At 41.9% G+C, this 22,084-nt stretch overlaps 1 protein-coding gene across 1 annotated transcript in view; it reads left to right on the forward strand.

The window, feature by feature from the left end:
• Positions 1–22,084, forward strand: part of myt1lb (myelin transcription factor 1-like, b) — a 267,848-nt gene that overhangs the window by 171,408 nt on the left and 74,356 nt on the right. The window contains exons 13-14 of the mRNA XM_077238574.1: positions 4,452–4,738; positions 20,896–21,017. Of these exons, the coding sequence (XP_077094689.1) occupies positions 4,452–4,738; positions 20,896–21,017 (409 nt within the window). The remainder of the gene's footprint in view (positions 1–4,451; positions 4,739–20,895; positions 21,018–22,084) is intronic.

The raw sequence follows: 22,084 nt of genomic DNA on the forward strand, positions 1-22,084 counted from the left end.
AGACAAACATCCAACGAATCCAACAGGAACACCACACGGAGAGACAACATCCAACGATCTGACAAAGGAGATGAGAGAACTGTGAGAATATATGGTGAGATGAGATCGGCTGCAGCTGGTGATGTGATGACGATCAGCTGGAGCGGATCAAGGAATGACACTCATTCACGCCCACTACACACGTGCTTTCATACAACAACATAAACACGAGACGAGAAGGAAGCAATGAACTTGTTTACCGTGACAGAACTTTGCCGTCAATTCGCGCCGCGTAAACCAATCAGGAGCCTAGCTGCCTGCTGTCACTCAGGAGGTAAAGTGACGTAAACTCCCGCTCGGAATCTTTCATTCCAAAATCCCTGACAGCTATGGAGGAAAAATTAATTCTTGCTGTAAGCAGTCACCCAGAATTGTACGATTCCACTTCATATTTGTACAGAGACAGGAACAAAAAGGACCTCGCTTGGAAGAGGGTCAGTGAGGAGATTGGGCAACCTGGTAAGTTGTAAATACAAATTAATCTTTAATATTTGTCCACTTCTTTACAATAGAAATGCTACAGTCACTGTAATTTCTTGAACAAGAACATGTGGACATCAAAACATGTAAAAAGATGGCCGTCAACGGGTTTCGCCTCCGGAGTTTCATCGGATTTCGCCTCCGACGCGCGTAAAAATCAAAAGTTTTAAGCAAAATTTACGTGCGTTGGAGGCGATGAATCCGATGAAACTCCGGAGGCGAAACCCGTTGACGGCCATCTTTTTACATGTTTTGATGTCCACATGTCAATTTCGCTCTTGATGCGCGAATGGATTCAAAGTGGTCAAGCGTATAAATAGACGCGGTAGGCGCGAATTTGACGCGCTATTCGCGTCCGGTGTGAACGCAGCATGAAACAGCGCGTTTTTCTGAGCACCAAAAAATGACAATATAAACATGCTGTAAAAAATGATCTGTTGGGTATTTTGAGCTAAAACTTCACATACACACTCTGGGGACATCAGAGACTTATTTTACATCTTGTGAAAAGGGGCATAATATGGTACCTTTAACTGTCACTTTTGATCAATTTAATATGTTTTTGTAAGAGTTGATTTCATCTACACCCAAATGCCAATGCATTTCTCAGATTTAACGCTCGGAGCCATTCTTTTAACAAAAAAGAACCCAAGAAACAGCTGTACAGTGACAAATTTGTTTTATGTCTATTTAGTTTTTATAAAAATAAAAATTATTTCAGATTTATGCTGAACAAAAAATAAGTTACCGTTGTTTTTTTTAAATATTTTGTTTCAAGTAAAAAAATTATTATTATTTTATATATATATATATATATATATATATATATATATATATATATATATATAGTTTTAGTTAATAGAGTGCTGCAGGGATGAAGTCAAAACCCGGAAGACTAATTCACCTCTGGTTCCTTCAAAATTTTCCTATGAGGTTTTATAATGGGGTTTTACAACTTCTGAATAAGAGGTCTTTCGTAATGTTATGAACTGCTTGAGGTTGAAGGCAGAAGCTCAAACACACAGCAAGAAGGCAGAAAACACAAGCAAAAAGGTAATCCAGAAAACGGTCAGAGAATAAAAAAATAAATAATAATAATTCACCAGGATCACGCTCAGAAAGGCAGTGTAATAACATACAAGACTTTGTAAAGAATGACTGAAAACACAGGGCTTATAAAGGCAGAGTTTTATAAAAGTTAAGTTTAAGTTTTATAAAATAAACATAACAGGTTGAAAATCTGTGTTTCCAATATGGGTGTGTTTTGTAGAAAAATACGTTTAAGTATCATCAAGTCATGTTTACCACAGACATTTTGTTAATCATAAATTGAAAAACCCCATTATAAAACCCCATAGGGAAATCTCGAGGGAACCAGTTTTCCGGGTTTTGACGTCATACCTGCAGTTCTATAACCCTGGACTCTTGTGGGTTTTTGTGAAAGAATGAACTCAGTTCTCTTCAAATTCACAAATTCTGCAGAGGAACCACAGGTGTAGTTCATCACATAAACAACAACTGTGTCTATGTGTCTTCTTTTTCAATTCTAGATCTATTTAATTTACATACAGGCCGTGTGTCCACCAAAGCGCTTTTAGCCGGCTGAAAACGCTAGACGCTCTGCTGAAAACGCCTAGCTGTGGGCGATTGAGAGCGTTTTGGCAGCGCTGCGTTTTTTCAGTTGAGACGATTCGTTGCTATGATACAGAATATCCGCAGCACAGTTTACTTGTAACTGATTTCGTAGGTAATTTGTGTCATACTAAAAATTTATTTTTCATCCATTTTGTTCGGTTAGCTCTGCTGGTTGATGTCTTTGTACAGAAAGAATGTTGTGACAGTTGGTCGGCGTGATATTTGTCCCGCCCCTCCTCCACTGTAATTGGACGGCTGTTTAAAAAGTGGCAGTGATGAGCGCAGCGTTTTACCCAAAGTTGAACATTTTTCAACTCTCGGCGACCAGTAAAAAATTCTGGGCGCTTAGCGCTTGAGCGTTAAATACACGCTCAGTGCCTCGTTACGCTCATGGCGTTTAAAAAACGCAGCGCTCAGACAGAGCTGCCATAAGTCACTTGGTTTGATATTTTGTTGTCCGATGAATATGGACATTTTAAGCATGTCTTAAGTGTACTTTTTGGGGGCTGCTTTATGATCATTATCATCACTATGACTCTAGAAGATTTGACTGCTAAGGTCTGAGAAAGCTAGTTGCATTTCATGAACGTTTGGTGAGGAACTAAACCCCATTAGAAAAGCCTCAGAGATCTTCCTTCACTGTATTTCGGAGGTATGGAAATGTATGGAAATGATCCCGAGGCAGATGGATAATGAATTAGGCGGTTTAGGCAAATCACAGTCTGGATTTAGGGCTGCTGCTAATTGCAATTCTGTGCGCAAGACTGTGAGATCCCCGGCCATGCTTTAATGACCAGACTGGAGGGAGAAGATAGAGGAAAAGGGACTCAAAAGAGACAGAGAGCGAGAGAGAGAGAGAGAGAGAGAGAGAGAGAGCGCGAGAGAGAGAGAGAGAGAGAGAGAGAGAGAGAGAGAGAGAGAGAGAGAGAGAGAGAGAGAGAGAGAGAGAGAGAGAGAGAGAGAGAGAGAGAGATGGCAGCAGGACGCCCGGTGGGAGATGCCACTTTGATGCCCAGCTGGTGTTGTGGTTCATTGTGTCTTTTGTCAAACTATAGAGAGTGTCTCTCCGTCTCTCACTTACATCCCAACCCCCCTCATCATTTAAAATCTCCTCATAATCATCAAAATCATCATAATAAACAAGCCACTTCCTCCTAAAGGGATTTGACTACAGACACTAAAACGTGAGGTTCTATGCACTTTATTTTACAGTACATGAACGTACAGTGTACTCACGAAGCTATAACACTTTATTTTACAGTATCCGTTACACATCTTACATGTAATTACTATAGTAATAAAAGTAAATAATGCATAGTTACAACCCTAAGCCAAATTACTAAGTTCATATTGTTAGTTAATATTACTTTTTAACTATTTGATAATCACACTGTAGGACACCTTAAAATAAAGTGCAACCTTATAAGGTAAGTACATCAACTTAAATTCGTTTATTATTAGGTTTAGGGATCAATTCTTAGTAGTTGTTACCCAGATATTGTAATTACAATAGTAAGTACATAGTTATTACATGCAGCACAAGACTGTAACACATTATTTTAACCTTGTTAAGTCTGACATATAAAAATAATAGCGAGTGGAACCGTTTATTGAAATTTTAAGCACAATATAAAAAATAAATATTTAAACAAAGTTTGCATATGTGTTTTTGTTGAGTTTCATATTTGATACATCAGTATTTTATGGCTCATATAGTCTGATATAGCGAGAACATGGAGCTCAAACTCAAAGAGGAAAACAACACATTTCATTTAGAGGCCCAAACTGAGCAACAATATGCAATTTAGTGCAGTCGCTGATATTTAAATGGGCAAAAAGAAGGATTCGGAAATTCTGACGCTTGTGATGTAAATCACTGAGATCTTTATAACAGCATACTTAATTAAAATTCATATACATATCAGCTGTCACTGCCAAATATCTCCCATGGTTTTTATAGTTAACTAAAACTAAAACCATAAAAGTAATTACTTGAAAAATAAACATTAACTGAAATAAAATATTACCACGGTAACATTTCTGATTTTCATGTAGGCCTAGTTTAACTAAAATAACTGAAATAAAAATGACAAACTGAACAAAATGACTAAAACATTAACTAAAATGAAAATGAAAATGTAAAATAGAAAAGTAAATAGAAACTATTAATGAAAACTATAATAGTATCTCAGTGCTAGCACAATAAAACCAGTGTAGGATGTAGATGCAGAAGCTAAGTGTGTTTTGTGATCTGTCCCATCTGTGTGTTAACGTCCCGGCTCTGTGTGTCCCGTCAGCGAAGCGCTACTGCAAGAGCTGGAGTTCGGCGAGCAGCACCTCGAGCAGCTTCGGACCCAGCAGCAGCAGCAGCCTGAGCTGTGGAGGAGGAGGAGGAGGAGGAGGAGGAGGAGGAGGAGGAGGAGGGGAGAGCAGCGCCAGCAGCACCTGCAGCAAGAGCAGCTTCGACTACACACATGACATGGAGGCGGCGCACATGGCTGCCACTGCCATCCTCAACCTCTCCACCCGCTGCAGGGAGATGCCACAGAGCCTGAGCGGGAAACCCCTGGACATCTGCACGCAGGTACACACACGTGTGTGTGTGTGTGTGTGTGTGTGTGTGTGTGTGTGTGTGTGTGTGTGTGTGTGTGTGTGTGTGTGTGCGTGCGTGCGTGCGTAAGTGTGTGTGTGAGACGTCACAATATAAAGCCATTTTATTTGCTCAGGCTTTTTTACATTACCATTATTATATTTATTTTATTTATGTTACCTTATTATATATTTTTAATTATTAACATAGAATTAATCTGAAGACCAACAATGTAATGGAGCTAATTTCTAAGATGTCAAAACTGAAATAACAATTTAGATACTGTAATATTATATTATATTATATTATTTAACTTTTTAATTAAGGATTTCCTTCCTGGAAACGATTTTTTTAGAGCCATTTTTGTATGGGTAGATACCTTGGGTACCTATGTGTGCACCTTCAGTGCAATTAATTAATTAATTTAAATAATATATAAATAATTATGGTTGATAATTATTAGTAAAATATTTGTATGCACAACATGGCAGAACAAAACATCACTAAGATCAATTTAAATATTTGGGCCAGTCTCAATATTAGATTATTAATATTTCTACTGTAGATTTTGGCATGTAATCAGTGTTTTAAGTTTGTTAGTTGTTTGGAAGTGTTTTCTCCATGTTCATTGTTTTCATGAAAACCAAATCATATAGTCTAAATTTGCAGAGATGGGGTTATTATATTTAACTAAATCTAAAACCATTGAAAACAGTTACTGGAAATAAAAAAAGATATATAAAAATAAAAAAATAAATATTCATAGGTTATTTCAGCTTGTTGGCAGCTAGTCTTATTTATTGTTGTCTGTCCTGATATTGTGCAATTACTAGTTCACATATGATGGCGAACCAAACATTCAAGCAGTGAGCTTCTTCCTGTGTTATGTGTTTGGGAGCGCATCATGTACTGTCACCCTTCGAGAGGGCTGACTGCTAGCATTGTGAGAGGCTGCCGTCTGTCACTTTTTAGGGAAGATTTTCAGGCTAGCTTTCCTCATGGTTCTGGTGCCACTACACTGAAGCTAAAATCATGGGTTTCGCAAATGGATCTCTCAGAGGGGTTAGAGACGGGTGCCGATCCAACGTACTCAGTATATGATGCCAGCACCACATCGGTGCCTTTAGGAGGTTCTGCCAACCCCGTCACCATCGGTGCCTCAGGGCACAGTGGTTTCCATCCAGCTCATGATTCAATGTCACCACGACGCTGCGTGAAGCTCGTGCCCTCTGAAGGGGGCCAAAATCAGTCAAATTGGTTTCCTGCCAGTTAGCCTTTCCTGTAGCTCAAACAGTAGAGCATTAGCGATTGCAACGCCATGGTCATGTGTTCGATTCTGATAGCAAAAACTGATAAGAATGTAAAAATGTGTACCTTGAAATGCAATTTAAGTCGCTTTGGATAAAAGCGTCTGCCAAATGCATAAAAATGTAAAATGTAAAAAAAGGCGAACTGCTCTAACTACACTAGAGGCCAGCCTCGAGAGGCTTAGTTCCCTTAGTAGATTATCTGGCAGAATGGAGGCTTCTGCCGGATATATAGATGGGTCCAGCAGATTGTAGAGTAAGGTTACAGAATCCAGTTTGGCTCTCGTCCATCGCGATACAACGGGATGGTAGTCACATTAGTGCATCCCTTGCAGGCTCTGGTAATGGAACAAGAAGTGAAATCTCTATTAGCAAAGAAACTATAGAACAGGTTCCTCCACCCGACACAGAATCAGGGTTTTACAGCCGTTACTTCATTGTTCCAAAGAAGGTTGCGTCCTATATTAGATCTTCGTCAGCTGAATCGGTCAGTCAAGAGGCTCAAGTTCAAAATGTTGACATAAAAGCAGATCGTGACTCAAATCATATCTGAGGACTGGTTTGTCACGATAGATCTAGAAGACGCATACTTCCATGTCTCCATCCTTCCACAACACAGGAAGTTCGAGGTTTGCTATAGGGGGCAAATCATACCAATATCGAGTACTCCCTTTCGGTCTAGCTCTGTAACCCCGCTCAGGCTGCAGGGAATACGCATTCTAAACAACATAGAGGACTGGCTTATTCTAGCAGAGTCGAAACAGATGGCGGTTCGGCATCGAGATGCCGTTCTTGCTCAAATGCCAAAAAGCGTGCTTTCTCCATTACAGAAGATCTTAGTGTGGTATGGGATTCAGTGATGATGCGGACCGTCCTATCACCCGCTCATGTGATTGCTATCCTCACAGCCTTTCAGAAGATAAAGCTAGGCCAGTCACTCACTGTGAAACATTTTCAGAGACTGTTGAATTTGGCTCGAGTTTCTACAAGATCGCTTTTCGGCAGGGCTATCCCATTCTACCTTAAAGGTTTATGTGGCTGCCATAGCGGCTTACCATGCCCTTGTGGATAAGGCATCTTTGGGGAGGAACCCTGTAATAACTTTTTTCCTTTGTGGTACTTTGATGCTGAGGCCTGCAATTCGAACCAGGGTTCCTGCTTAGGACCAGGCTGTTGTTTTAAAAGGCTTATCTGTGGCTCGTTTCGAGCCCCTTGATACGGTTTCATAAAACTTTGAGGTTAAAAACAGTCTTCCTTCTAGCTATCTCTTCTCTTAAAAGAGTAGGAGATCTTCAGGCCTTATCGGTCCCCACTTTCGGTCCGCCTTGAGTCTGCACCGGGGATGGATTTCTATACCCTAAACCAGGCTATGTCCCTAAGGTGCCGACCAATGTACCGCGGCCTATCGTTTTGCAAGCCTTCTGCCCTCCTTCCATAGATCAGGACCAGGAAAAGCTGAAACTTCTCTGTCCAGTAGGAGCTATTGTATCCATTGTCAACGCAGTGCAGCAGCTAGCAGACCTAGAGCAGGCTGTCTAGCGTGCTCATAGGCTGCCCTGCGGGAACTGCAGCAGCCTATCAACTGAACCCAACGTGACGTCACGTCCAATGAGCGCTTCGCGCCTTCACACCGTCAAATCCGACCAATATGGGCGTGGCTTAGCGTATATAAGCAGGGTTCGTAGGCTGATTCTCTGATTTTCATCTCTTCAGCGAAGCTCTTGCATCGCTGGATCTAGAGAGAAGCCGCCGCCGTCGAGGAAGCGACAAGCCAGCTTAGGACAGCGCCTGAAGAAGCCGGCCATCTTCGCCACCTTCAGCCATCCGTGCGAGCTACGCTATCCGGCGACATATCCTTTCTTGCAAAACTTACTTCCTAAAAGAGCAGCGAGCGTCTTTTTCAAGATGCCTCGCACTTCCTGCGGCTCGTGCAGAGCCCCGCTCAGCGACGGAGACCGCCATGTGATCTGCGCTCTCTGCCTGGGCCAGGAACACGCAGCTCTTGCCCTCTCAGCGACGCACTACCGATGTCGACCCTGCGGGCTCGGCTCGAAGTGTCCAACCCTCAAGCTGTCACTCCGCCCTTTGCAGCACCGCGCAAAGAAGCGCCGTTCTCAAAGGTGCCCGGAGCCGGTGGCCACCGCAACACGCTCGCCGGACTCTTTTTTTAATTTTTTTTTAATTTTTTTTTTATTACGCTTTTATTGTCAACAACAGGTAGCATGTACAGTGTCATATCTCATATAACAAACAAATAATTCACATGCCTCAACAAGAAGAAAAAAAATAATAAAAATAAAATAAAAAGATGAGAGGGTACATAAGCATCAGTTTACAAATAGATATACATTATACATTTAACAATTCCACAGGGTATTCCAATGCAATTTAAATACAGATAATATACTTTACAGATCAGCACCATTCATTATATTTTATATTTTTATATTATGTGAAAATGTTAAAGGAGGCGCATATATTAATCACTTTAATTGCTTTACTATTTTTTGATTTTGACATCATGTCAACATACATTTTAATCTCTTTCCCAAGCACCATAAAAAGAGGTTTGCCTTTTGTAAACTTGCATTTATGAATGTGAAATTTACATAGAAATAAAATAAAATTTATAATAAAACCAACATCCTTTAAAGAGCGATCCTTAATATAATAGCCCAAAATCACATGTTTGTACCATAATTTAAATGTTTTTAAAATATTATCAGCAATGAAAATCTCCACATTATTCCATAAATACTGGGTATATTGGCAAGACCAAAACAAATGAGAGATTGTTTCAGAGGAGCATTCACAGAAAGAACATTTTAAATCAATATTAATTTTAAATCTTTGTAGGAATACCTTTGTAGGATACACTCTATGAATTAATTTATATGAGATTTCCTTAACCTTATTTGTAAGGAGGAATTTTTGAGGTAATGACCAAACTTGAGTCCAATTTACATTACTAAAGAAACTGTTCCAGTAGAAAATAACATAAGGCGTAGAAATAATCTCTCTTAAAAACAAGGATCTAATTTTGTAATTGTTAGGCTTTAACCCAGAGAAACAAATATTGCCGACATAAGTATGTTCAGGTCTAGGAGGACAGACAGATAGTGTGGATGTATATACACTGCTTTTGAACAGCATCTGTACACCTGCAGGTATTACCTTAGTAAGCACCTTGAATTCTTTTAATGTAATAGGTATGTTGTACATTGAGATAAAATCTGCAAACGTAAATAAATTCCCTTCATTATTAAATAACTGATTCACTAATAACAACCCATTACTAAACCAATTATGAAAAAATAAAGACTTATTTCTATTCAAAATGTTGGCATTATTCCAAATAAGAAAACTATGAGGGGAGAAGTTGTGTTTATAAATAAGACTCCAATTAGCGAGTACTTGTTGGTGCAACTTAGAAAGTTTGATTGGTAGTTTTCCAATTTTGTAATTACACATCAAAAGAAATTCTAGGCCACCCACATGAGAAAAGATAAACCGAGGAATTATATTCCAAATAGATGAAGAGTTTTGAAGGTATTGTCTTATCCAATTTATTTTAAAGTTACTGTTTAGAGAACTAAAATCAATAAAATTCAACCCGCCTTTGTCATATGAATTCAGTATTACTGATTTTTTTATATAATGAATTTTGTTTTTCCACAGGAATTTTGTCAATATACCGTCAATTAGTTTACATGTGTGTTTGTCAACAGAGATCGATTGAGCGGCATATGATAATCGAGAAATGCCCTCTGCTTTAGTAAGCAGAACTCTGCCTTTAAGTGATAAATCTCTTAACAACCAATGGTTCAATACCTTACGTGTCTTTTCAATAATCGGAAGAAAATTGGAAGGGCATCTAATTTTATCATCTTGGATTATTTTAACTCCCAAATAAGTAACACTCTCTCTCACAGGAATATTACAAATTAAGGACTCTAGACAATTACCAACTGGGAGTAACTCACAGTTGTTTATGTTAAGGCGAAGACCTGAGGCTTTAGAGAAGGGCTCAAGAGTCTCTAGTGCTACCGCAACCTGCGAGGTATCCTTTAAAAACAAAACGGTGTCATCAGCTAACTGACTCATTACCACTTCAGTGTCATCAACAGTTATTCCTTTTAAAGGGCTTTCTCTGATATGCAAATTTAGAAGTTCGGTAGCTATCAGAAACAGATATGGGGAGATTGGGCATCCCTGTCTGACTCCCCGATTCAGAGTAAATCTAGGAGAGGTACCACTGCTGAGTTTTATAGAGCTATTGCAATTAGTATAGAGCATTTTAATAGATCTACAAAAGAAGTCACCAAATCCCACCTTGCAAAGAGTCTGCAACAAAAATTCATGCTCCAGGGAATCAAAGGCTTTATAATAGTCAAAGAAGAGAATAAGACTATCATTAGAGAAAAATTCAGAATAATCTAGAATGTCTAAAACCAGACGTATATTATTAAAGATGTGCCTATTTTGTAAAAAGCCAGATTGACATTCATCAATTAAATTATTCAAAACACATTTTAATCTTTTTGATAAAACCAAAGCAATAATTTTATAATCGTTATTCAACAATGTAATTGGCCGCCCGCTCGCCGGACTCTCCCTCGAGCGTCTATCCAGCGCTGCGTCTATCCTGCGCTGCCGCCGCCTCAGGGAACGACAGCTGTTCTAATCGCGGCTAGCTTTCTTTACGTTACAAGAAAGCTACCCCATCCCTCATGCGTCACCGGCGAAATGAGGAAAGAGTGTGTTTTAGTCCCGCCGAGGCCGTACTATCCCCCATTTCTCAAAAATTTCTCAGCTCCTCTTAATTCGAGCGGCTGGTAATGTCAATATTGCAGCATGAGCCTGTTATATAACACGCACGCCTGAAAACAAACGCCGACACACAGAAACTGTGATGACGCTCTCTTTATCTACTCACGCTAACTGAAGATGATGTCATTTCCCCCCTGTGGCTCAGTGGCGAAACCCACAGCGCCACGCGCGCACCACGAAGTGCAACCTTATATGAACATGAATATGAACGTAAGTCTTGTGCCCGCTTGCAAGCGCTCATGCTTACTACATGCACTTCGCCCACGGCGTTAAATGCGCGTCACAAAGTGCAGCCTCATATCGGTCAAGTTATGAATGTAAGTCCGGTTCCCGATCACGAGCGCCCACGCTTATTAACATACACGCCGCCCATGGCGCTCCCCATTCACAGCGATCGGGAGGCTACATATGAAACAGCCTGCTATCGCTGTCAGCGAGCCGCCCCATTCAAGCACAGAGACAGCGCCAAGCTAATTTCCTCCTTCTTGAGCCCGCACTGCGTGGCGATCAGAACCCGGAGGCCATTCTGTCCCTAGCTGCACATATAAAAGCATGGGAAGCGATTCCAGGGGTATCAGAATGGGTGCTAAGCACAATAAAGCAGGGCTATGCGTTACAGTTCGCTCGCCATCCCCCACGCTTTCGAGCATGGACCGCGACGACAGTGAATGCGAAGTAGCCCATCTACTTCGCTCAGAAATAGCAAACTGCTGTGCAAAAGGGCCTTAGAACCGGTACCGCCTTCTCTGAGCGAGTCAGGCTTTTACAGCCATTATTTTCTTGTGCCCAAGAAGGACGGAGATCTCAGACCCATACTAGATCTGAGACAGTTGAGCAAAGCTCTTATGAAAAGACCGTTCAAAATGATTACAACCAGACAACTTCTCGCGCAAGTTCGCCCGAGAGACTGGTTTATATCTCTCGATCTAAAAGATGCCTATTTTCAGATTCAGATAATACCCCGTCACAGGCCATTCTTGAGATTCGCCTTCGACGATCAGGTTTATCACCACACCGTCCTGCCGTTCGGTCTTTCCTTAGCACCCTGCACATTCACAAAGTGCATGGACGCGGCACTCGCCCCCTTGAGAAATCACGGCATGCGAATTCTGAACTATCTGGACAATTGGCTGGTTCTAGCACAATCAGAGACAGAAATACTGCCTCACAGAGCTGTGCTCCTCAGTCACCTGGAAAGCCTGGGTCTCACGGTCAACTGGACCAAGAGCTCATTAATGACCAGTCAGTCAATTTCTCTTTTAGGAATATAACTGAACTCCGTGGCTATGACGGCCCGGTGGTCAACACGGCGCGCGCGCTGTGTTCAGCAACTGGCCGCATCTTTCCAGAAGGACAGCACCGCCCCTCTGAAGACATTCCACAGGATGCTGGGTTACATGGCTTCAGCTGCTGCTGTACTTCAGCTGGGTTTGCTACGTATGCGCCCGCTACAATGCTGGCTGGCCCCTAGTGTGTCTCACCGAGCTTGGGAGTCAGGCTGCACCCGGATCAGAGTGACTCAGAGCTGTATCAGAGCTCTGCAGCCCTGGTTAGCGGCCGACTGGTACCAGCGGGGAGTGATTATAGGAACTGTCTCATACCGGAAGGTCATCTCAACACGGGTTGGGGCGCGCTCTTTGAGGGCAGACCAGTCTCTGGCCTGTGGTCAGACCAGGAAAAACTTCTCCATATAAACTGTCTGGAAATGATAGCGGTTAAGAATGCGCTGAAGCGTTTCACCCCGTTTATACTGGACCACCATGTTCTAGTCCGCTCGGACAACATGTCTGTAGTGTCCTACGTGAACCGCCAGGGCGGTGTCAGATCCAGAAATCTCTGCAATCTGGCAGAACGCCTCCTCGTCTGGTCTCAGCACCATCTGCGCTCGTTGAGAGCGGCGCACGTGCCAGGCCATCTGAACGACGGCCCAGACAGACTGTCCAGGAACAATGTTCTCCCGGGGGAATGGTCCCTGCACCCACAAACAGTCCAGTTTCTATGGCGCCTTTTTGGCAAAGCGGAAGTCGACCTATTTGCGTCACATGACAACGCTCACTGCCCAAAGTTCTTTTCAAAGAACGAGGACGCGCTGGGCAAAACTTGGCCATCTGCCCACTATATGCTTTCCCCCCGGTCTCTCTGTTACTACAGGTGATCAAGAGAATCAGGGAAACGCGCAAATCAGTGCTACTCATAGCCCCGCTTTGGGAGAACCAGACTGTCACAGACAGCCCTGTGGCCAATTCCGGTGAGAGCAGATCTCCTCTCTCTCAAGCTCGCCGCTCGATCTGGCATCCCCATTCAGAGCGCTGGTCTCTGCACGTATGGTTAACCAACGGTTACCCGTTGCCCTGCCAGACGCAGTAATGAACACAATCACGCAGTCTAGAGCTCCTTCTACCAGAAGGCTCTACGCGTCTAAATGGTTTGTGTTCTCTAAATGGTGCGCTGACAAAAAGCTGGACCCACGAAAGTGTGGGGTTTCGCGGTTGCTTAGTTTCCTTCAAGAGCTGTTGGAAAAGGGAAGGCCCCCTTCCACGCTCAAAGTCTATCTGGGAGCCGTCGCAGCGTTCTCAGAATCGACGTGTGGCCAGTCAAAAGGCAGGAACGAGCTCATCATCCGCTTCCTCAGAGGAGGCAGGAGGATGAATCCCCCGCGCCCCCCTTCAGTTCCTATGTCGGATCTTTCTTTGGTCCTCGAGGGCCTGAAAGCATACCCCTTTGAACCTTTAGACTCTGCGGATCTAAAATACTTATCACTTAAAACCATTTTTCTGAACGTTCTTTCGTCAGTCAAACGTGTGGGGGACTTACACACGCTGTCTGTCAGCGCCGCGTGTATTGAGTTTGGCCCCGAATTACTCAAAGGTCATCCTCAAACCTAGACATGGCTATGTTCCTAAAGTGATTGGCACACCGTTCAGAGCACAGGTCATTTCACTATCGGCTCTGCCAGCATCCGATAGTGCGAGTGATGTTAATCTCCTCTGCCCGGTCAGGGCGCTGAGAGTTTACATTACGCGCTCCCCCCCTTTCAGGCATCCTGAGCAGCTTTTTGTTTCGTTTGGTGGGCACACCAAAAGTCTTGCCGCCCCGAAACAGAGTCTATCCACATGGATAATAGACGCGATTGCAGCTGCTTATAAAGCAAAAGGTCTGCAATGCCCCTTGGGCGTCAGGACTCATTCCACAGAGGCATGGCCTCTTCGTGGGCATGGTCCAGTGGAATTTCTATTCATGACATATGTGTGGCGGCGGGCTGAGCCTCCCTTTCCACCTTTGTCAGATTCTATAATCTGGAAGTTCCTGCCCTGCAGGCGAAACTACTATCAGTCTAAGTGAGAGGTCAGTTCTGCCCAGGTACTATCGTGCGCAAACTACTCTCATATGACTTAGCTCTTCTGGTTGAGCTACACTGTATCAGGTTATGTGCTATATGCTTATACATTGACCGGCATCGCCGCTCTGTATTCCCTGTGAGTGCTTATATACATGCGCTTATATATACATGCGCTTATTCCCGCTGATCTGGGATCCCCGGATTTTTATGGGACTCATAAGTGGATTCTGGCGCGCACGGCGTTGACAAGGGGTTCCCGTAGCGTAAGCTATACTTACGCAATACGAGAGAACCTCTCGTAAGAGAACGTACTCGGTTACCTAACGTAACCTCGGTTCTCTCTAGAAGAGGGAACGAGTATTGTGTAACCTGCCATGCTTGCGCCACGAGCGTTTTTCGCTTCAGTCGATGAAAACCAGAGAATTAGCCTACGAACCCTGCTTATATACGCTAAGCCACGCCCATATTGGCGGGCTTTGACGCTGTGAAGGCGCGTCGGTTCAGTGATAGGCTGCTGCAGTGCCCACAGGGCAGCCTATGAGCATGCTAGACAGCCTGCTCTAGGTCTGCTAGCTGCTGAACTGCGTTGACAATGGATACAAAAATTAAGGATAATTTTTTGACTTCAATATCTCGAAAAGATGAATCTTTCCCTCTTCTAGAGAGAACCGAGGTTACGTTAGGTAACCGAATACGTTTGACCAATTATCAGATGACCTCCTGCTAACGCTCGGACGAAGATGGATTTGAGAAAAAGTGGTGCTGAACACACCATGAATGTTATTTGTGTGGGATATAGGAATTATATACTCAGATTAGCACACAATCATCCAGCACTGATGCAGAGCATGAAATAGGAGGAAAGTAGAGTTGATAATATATGGTGTGTGTGAAACATGGAGGCACCTTCTCTCTCTCTCTCTCTCTCTCTCTCTCTCTCTCTCTCTCTCTCTCTATCTCTCATTTTATCTGCTGTCATTCTGATCTGCCTGCAGCAGTGCTCTTCTCTCGCTGTCATGGGTTTAGTGTGTGATGCTTCCTCTCCATCTGCACCTCAGCTCAACACAGTATTTCAGTAGTGCAGTATTCATGCAGTCCCTCGTCTCGCAGAGGAGCCGGAGCGGTTGTTAAGCATGACTTCTCTGTTGCTTTAGCTTCAGGACTCTGATTTTACATTGGGCATTTACATTTTACAAATGGTGACTTAAAAATAACAACATTACACTTCAAATAAAATATTACCTTGAACTGCATAGGCTCAACATTATGCAAAATGACAGGCTGAACAGGAGAATCGACATTTTAGCTTTGCATTGTATTTATAATATATATATATATATATATATATATATATATATATATATATATATATATATATATATATATATATATATATATATATATATATATATATATTGAATGCATGTCCATTTTCTTTGGGAAAGAGTAGAGTCCATCAAAACAGCCATTTCTTTTTTTTATGGAATATTGCAGCATTTACTATAAATGATTTATAAAATGCACATCTTTTTTTAAATCATGTGCCTGGTAATCTTGAATCAGAGTAACTTCTCCCTCTTGCAGCATCTCTTCTCTTCTAATGACAAGGGCTGGGCAACCTGTCACTCAGATGAGATCCACCAATAGCAAACCACAACAATCCAATCAATTCCCCACAGACAAAATTAAGCCACGCCCACATTTGTTATTGTTTCAGAAGCCATTTCACTGGATATACGTCACAATAGGGAAGACTATTGCAATTTACATTTCATCTTGACTTTGAAACAATAAAAAAATAAATCTGTCAATGGGGTAAGAAAAATAAAATTTAATGGGGTCATGACATGAGTCATTTTTTGTGCCATTTAAAAAATCTAGTCCACAATTATTTCATTATTTCTTTGTTAATATGTGTACTTTTGTTATGAATGTTAACATATATGTTCATCATAGGTGGTAATTACTGTTAAAAGAAAGTATTGCTTATGGCATATGATGCTGTAAAACTCGCTATAGTACTGTATGTAAAACACCCTCCAGTTTTGATGTCACATGCATATTTTGTTGTAAAATAATGCTTGAAAAAAGACTGCCTCTAGAGCAAGACATTCGTTTTACTTAATCAACTATAGGCCACGCCCACTGGCGTTCGGTTGCTTTGTGTGCAGATACGTGCGTTCTGTTGCGTCACGTCAATAGAAAATGGAACCCATTGTAATCACTGACGCTGGATTATACAGTACACAGACACACGTTTAGTTTCTGACGTACTCACCGCGCCGTTAAACGGAAAGATTATATGTTTGTTCAGAGCATCTGACTGCAGATTGTTTTGTAAATGAGGCACAGTGTAATGGAGAGTTCCATTTTTTGTTGAAAGATGAAGCATCTGACTGTATTGGATCTGACAGCAGAATTAAAACTAATTTCAGACAGAGAGTCAAGAATGAGGGTTTGAAAAAAAATGTCAGTATTGTTTTGTTTTTGTTGATTTAGGAATATTTAGATATTTGTACTGGAAAACAAGATGGAAAAATACTGAGTAAGGGAATCATTTTATACAGTGGTGTTGTTTATTTTTCTCCACTTTCCATCCATGTCTCATCCTGTCTAATTGTGAGCAGCTTTAGTTGGGGCGGCAGCAGGAAGTGGAGCATTGGGACGTGACCTCTTTGCTTCTCTGTCACTTCCTCTGGGGGTTCCCCTAGTAACAGAGGTCAGGGTGACTGTAGGCAGAGAGAGCTCCTCCTCATCCCTCACTAATTACATCTGATGTCTTCGCACTGCATAACTGAATTTACTGAGATCCGTTTCGATGGGTTGTGTATACAAACTATATTCATGATGTACATCCTCATCTTCTTTATCTCTCCTTTACTTTTTCCGTCTCATGAAAATCAAACTGTGCAGATTTTTCAAGTTTAATCCCTAAAACTTAAAATGTTGCGACTGTATTTTTTACGGTTAATTTCTGGGAACCACAGCTGCTTTTTTTAGCTGTATGTGGAACAGACGGCTGAAATACTTTCCTGGTTGTTCTTCAGCATAAGGTCTTGGTCTCTATTTTTCTGTAACCAACACACACACACATGCTCTCTCTCTCTCTCTCTCTCTCTCTCTCTCTCTCTCTCTCTCTCTCTCTCTCTCTCTCTCTCTCTCTCTCTCTCTCTCTCTCTCTCTCTCTCTCTCTCTCTCTCTCTTCCTTTTTTTCATTCCTTTTTTCCCCATATGGTGCTAAATTGTACATTTCAATGGGATGGTGTTGTAATACCCAAATATGGAGATGATCACGTTAACCCTGATGTTAGATATAGATAAAGTGAATGCTAAAAATATACATATGTTATTACTTTCTTTGCACTGCTGGTCTGTTGAAGAGATTTGTTTAAAATGTTTTAAGCACCATATTTCAGGTGATGCTGAAGAGCTTGTTTGATAACCTGAAGCGTGAAAGGTATCACACAGAGCACCAAGATTTACACACACACACACACACACACACACACACACACACACACACACACACACACACACACACACACACACACACACACACACACACACACACACACACACACACACACACACACACACACACTGTCACGTCACCACACCGCCATCTAGTGTATGGCAGCACACTGATTTCCGTCTCCACCTAGTTCTATAATTTCCCTTTCTTATCTTCATGACAGCAAAGTCTCTATGTAAATCCTGTTGTTCTAAAGGCATTTGGCTGAAATCTAGAAGTTTCAGTGATGCTGCACGACTGGCAGATTAATTCTCACATCCTCTGGCGTGTTAATTGTGGAAAGACTGATTGATGTTCTCCTCAACATCCAACGAATGCTTCCCATTTGCATACAAATTGAGTGAGGGGAGCAATTGTGTATTTTTAAAGTGAAGGACTTCATGTGTGAATGTGACAATGAAGGCAAGCTGACTGACAGATGGTTGGATGGTGGTTCTGTCAAGAAATTGATTTAAACAATTATAATATAAATGCAGTTATAAAATTTATACTGTATATATTTTTTATTCTTGAACCAAATACAAAAACTGTCAATTATGCATATTTAAATATTCTATCCACATTTTATGAATTCCACACTCACTGTGGTGGAGTTAAAATAATGCAATACTTTATTTGTGGGGATAAAATATTATTTCTCTAAATGAGCCAAACGTCTCACTTTTCACAATTTATTTAAACATTCTCTTTCAGCTAATTGCAGATCTTTTGGCCTGTTGAAGGTTACTGTTGTGCCTCTTTGCTGGTGTAAATGATTATGCATTGATGTTTAACAGGAAAGGAAGAAGAGCTGAAGAATTAGCTGATATCAAACACATCTAAATAGCATACTACCATACTGTAACTGTTTCTGCAGTGAACATATTTTCTCTATGGATGGAATACCAGGATGACCAAACATTGAAATATGTACCTTATAACAGAGAAAACTGTGTGGAATACTGAATCCCATAATGAAAAGCATCTAACTTCACCTTCTCTTTCGAGGGTGTTGAATGAACTGGATGAGAAATATTAGCTGGGGTTCTTAACAGCTGCTCCTCGACTCATTATTTAACAAGACATCCAATATTTAGTATGCAAAATGATTTTCTCATAGAAAATCATTACTGAAACCTGGATGGTGCTTGCTGAATTAAACAAGCAATCATACTGTGTATCATACTCTATTGTAAATGTTTATCACAGCATAATGCCTTGCACTTCACATAGTCACTGACAAACTATCCTGAAATATACCAAAGGTTCGGGAAGGTACGTCCCTGCACCGTAACAAGTCCAACCAAGGAGGGAGGGAGAGGGCTTTGGAGGAGGACGAGGGTCTGGCAAAGGGCTGGACACCGGAGGAGACGAGAGATCAGGGCAGCGATTATAGTGGGAGCCAGGAGCAGAAGTAGCCAGGTGGAAACCCAGAGTGCAGCCAGGACGATGAACCACGACAGAGTCAAGGGAGGGAGGAGCCATGGTGGACAATTGGCTGAAGACACCAGGTGGACAACTGACGGAGACAAAGTCGATTGAGGTGGAGACCCAGGTAGAGCTGAGGAGCCGATGAGCCCACGTGACACAGATGGCTCTGGAGACGGAGGTGGAGCCACAGTGATGAGTGTCCGAGGTGGAGCCAGGATGCCAGAGGACTGAGGAGAAGCCAGTGTGACTGAAGACCAATGTGGAACCGGAGGGAAGGAGGAGCCTGGCGGAGCTGAAGGGGTAGAGGAACGAAGCATAGCTGAAGAACCGAAAGTTCATGGTGCTGGCAGAGCAACGTCTGACCAAGGCGAAGCCGGGGGGCCGAGGAAGCAGGGAGCCAAGTTGGAGCCAACTGGTCGCTGAGCCGAGGTGGAATGATGGGCTTGGCGGCAGGAGTCGGAGCCAGGGGATCATTGTGCTGAGGCGGAGCTGGACACTGGATGGCCCAAGGTGGATCGGTGGATTTTCTCACACACCTGGTCAGAGTCTGTGGGGCTCGGGCCCCAGGGCGATGGTATGCTCAGTCTTCTTTATTAGCTTGTGCATCGTGGCAGGCTCAGGTTCACTGTCTGCGCCCGGTGGGCTCTGGCGTACGCTGGCTGGTGATGTCCTCTGCTGGGCAGATAATGAACGCCGGTCCGTTGTTCACTAGCACCCACTCCACAAATGTGGCAAAATCCTCTCTGGGAGCGTTCACTGGAAGTCGTGCCTTGGACTGAGCGGTCCAGATAGTGTGTTGGCATGCCATATCTAAAAAGTTCCTTTTATTGTCCTCCAGCAAGCGATCATTCTGTTCCAGGCAGAGTAGTTGGATGGCTGGTAGGTCCAATTGAATGGGAAAGAAAATTAAAAAAAGAGGAAAGAAAAACGACGCAAAAAAAATCCCGTCTTAGGTTCGGTATTCTGTCACATTATGGCTGTAAGGAGTGCATGAGTGAAAATTCTTTAATTCAGTAATCCAAATACAGCAATCCACAGGGGAATACTACAAGGATAAAATAACCGCCTAACCATAAACATACCAGAGAATGAACAGACAGAACTCAGGGTTTAAATAAACAGGGAGGGTAATCAAAATAAGTACGAAAAGGTACAAATTAAATCAGTAACTAATTAGGGCACAAAGATCACAGGCAAACCAAAACAGGAAACAGTGAAAACAAAACTAAGAACAGAACATGCACGCTTCACTGTTTTCAACATTGATTACAATAAGAAAAGTTTCTTGAGCAGCAAATCAGCATATCAGAATGATTTCTGAGGAATCATGTGACACTGAAGATTGGAGTTATGATGCTGAAAATTCAGCTTTGATCACAGGAATAAATTACATTTTACAATATATTCAAATAGAAAACTTTTATTTTAATGTGTCAGTGTTTATATTTCACAATATTACAGTTTTTTTATACATGCATTATCATATATTTGTGATCCGTATGTTGCTCACACAAAAGAATGCTTCTTTTGAATCATAGTCAACAGAGAAAGATCCTTGTTAGTAGTAAAGGTCAAAGGTTCTCAGGGTCTGAAACATGTCTCAAAATAATTTGAACTGACTATAAAAAATTATTACAGAATGGAGAAATTTGAAGCAGTTTATAAATAAAAGCGATGGTGCTGAAACAAGTATACTAAGTCTCTGTTTCTCTTTCTGACTTTGTCGTTACAGTCTGATGATCTGGATCCCTTCCAGGACATTTTAGAGGACAGTTCATACACTACTGATGTCGGCATTCCCAGTCCCAAACCAAAATTTCCGCCTTGCAAAGAAAGCAAAAAGGACCTGATAACGTAAGCAAGAATGATGTGATCACCCACCGCACCATGTTTCACAAGATTTTACACTGTTCTACTGTCTCTTCCTGTTCTACTTCTCTTCTTTATCTTCTCTCACTCTCTGCTTTAGAGCTCAGCAGTACTGCATGCCAAATGATCTGACATAAACATAGAGTCAGGAGACCGAGTACGCTTACTTATATAATGTTTTGAGGATTTTAAACATTTCATTTGACCTGTTCATGGCTCAGCTTCTCACTAGGATGTGATGTGATTTTAGGACTCAAGCACTCTTCCAGACAATTAAGCTAAACTGGAAACAATGAACAATACAAAGAGCATCATAGACATTTGTTAAACACTTTGTGTTAACAGCGAATCAGAGTTCAAGTTCAACTAGGCACAAATACACTGTTACTGGACTGTCAATTTAACACATTTATTCCATTATCTAAAGAGAAACAAATTTAAAAATGAGAGCATTTATTTGTATAGCGCTCTTCACAATACACATTGTTTCAAAACAGCTTTACAGAAACTCATACAGTTATCTCTATAATGCCCTAGTGCTTTATCATAGAGCGAGTTTTAGGGCTAGGCGATATGATGATATATAATGATGATACAAGTGTTCCTCCGGATTTACTGTAGATGTAGCTTTATTCAGGGTTCCCACGCGTCCTGGAAAACCTGGAAAATGAAAGACCAATTTTCCAGTCCTGGAAAAGACATGGAAAATGGGAAAAAAAGTAAAATGTCCTGGAAACTTTTGTGTTGTCCTGGAAAATAATTTTCCCTCCTTGTGGATGAACGCAAACGGGTTAAACATTTTACGCATGAATGTCTGTTTTCAGCTGCCTTCAAAGGGTAATATTGGGCTGAAGCGCTTGTCTGCTTTCATTTCTGCATGTAGCCAGCACAGCGCCCCACGTGACACAAACCTGCCAATATGTACGCATTTTGCGTAGCAAGTACGCAATTTGACATCTCAGTATGTAGGACTTGCCCCTGTAAACTACGGACATGTGACAACACGATGCAGCAGCGTGGTGAAGCACTTTCAGCTAATCATTGTAGAAAAG

This window comes from Siphateles boraxobius, unplaced genomic scaffold, assembly GCF_051911475.1.
Source record: "Siphateles boraxobius isolate OS27281-9 unplaced genomic scaffold, OSU_SipBor_1 22, whole genome shotgun sequence".
Lineage (NCBI taxonomy): Eukaryota > Metazoa > Chordata > Actinopteri > Cypriniformes > Leuciscidae > Siphateles > Siphateles boraxobius.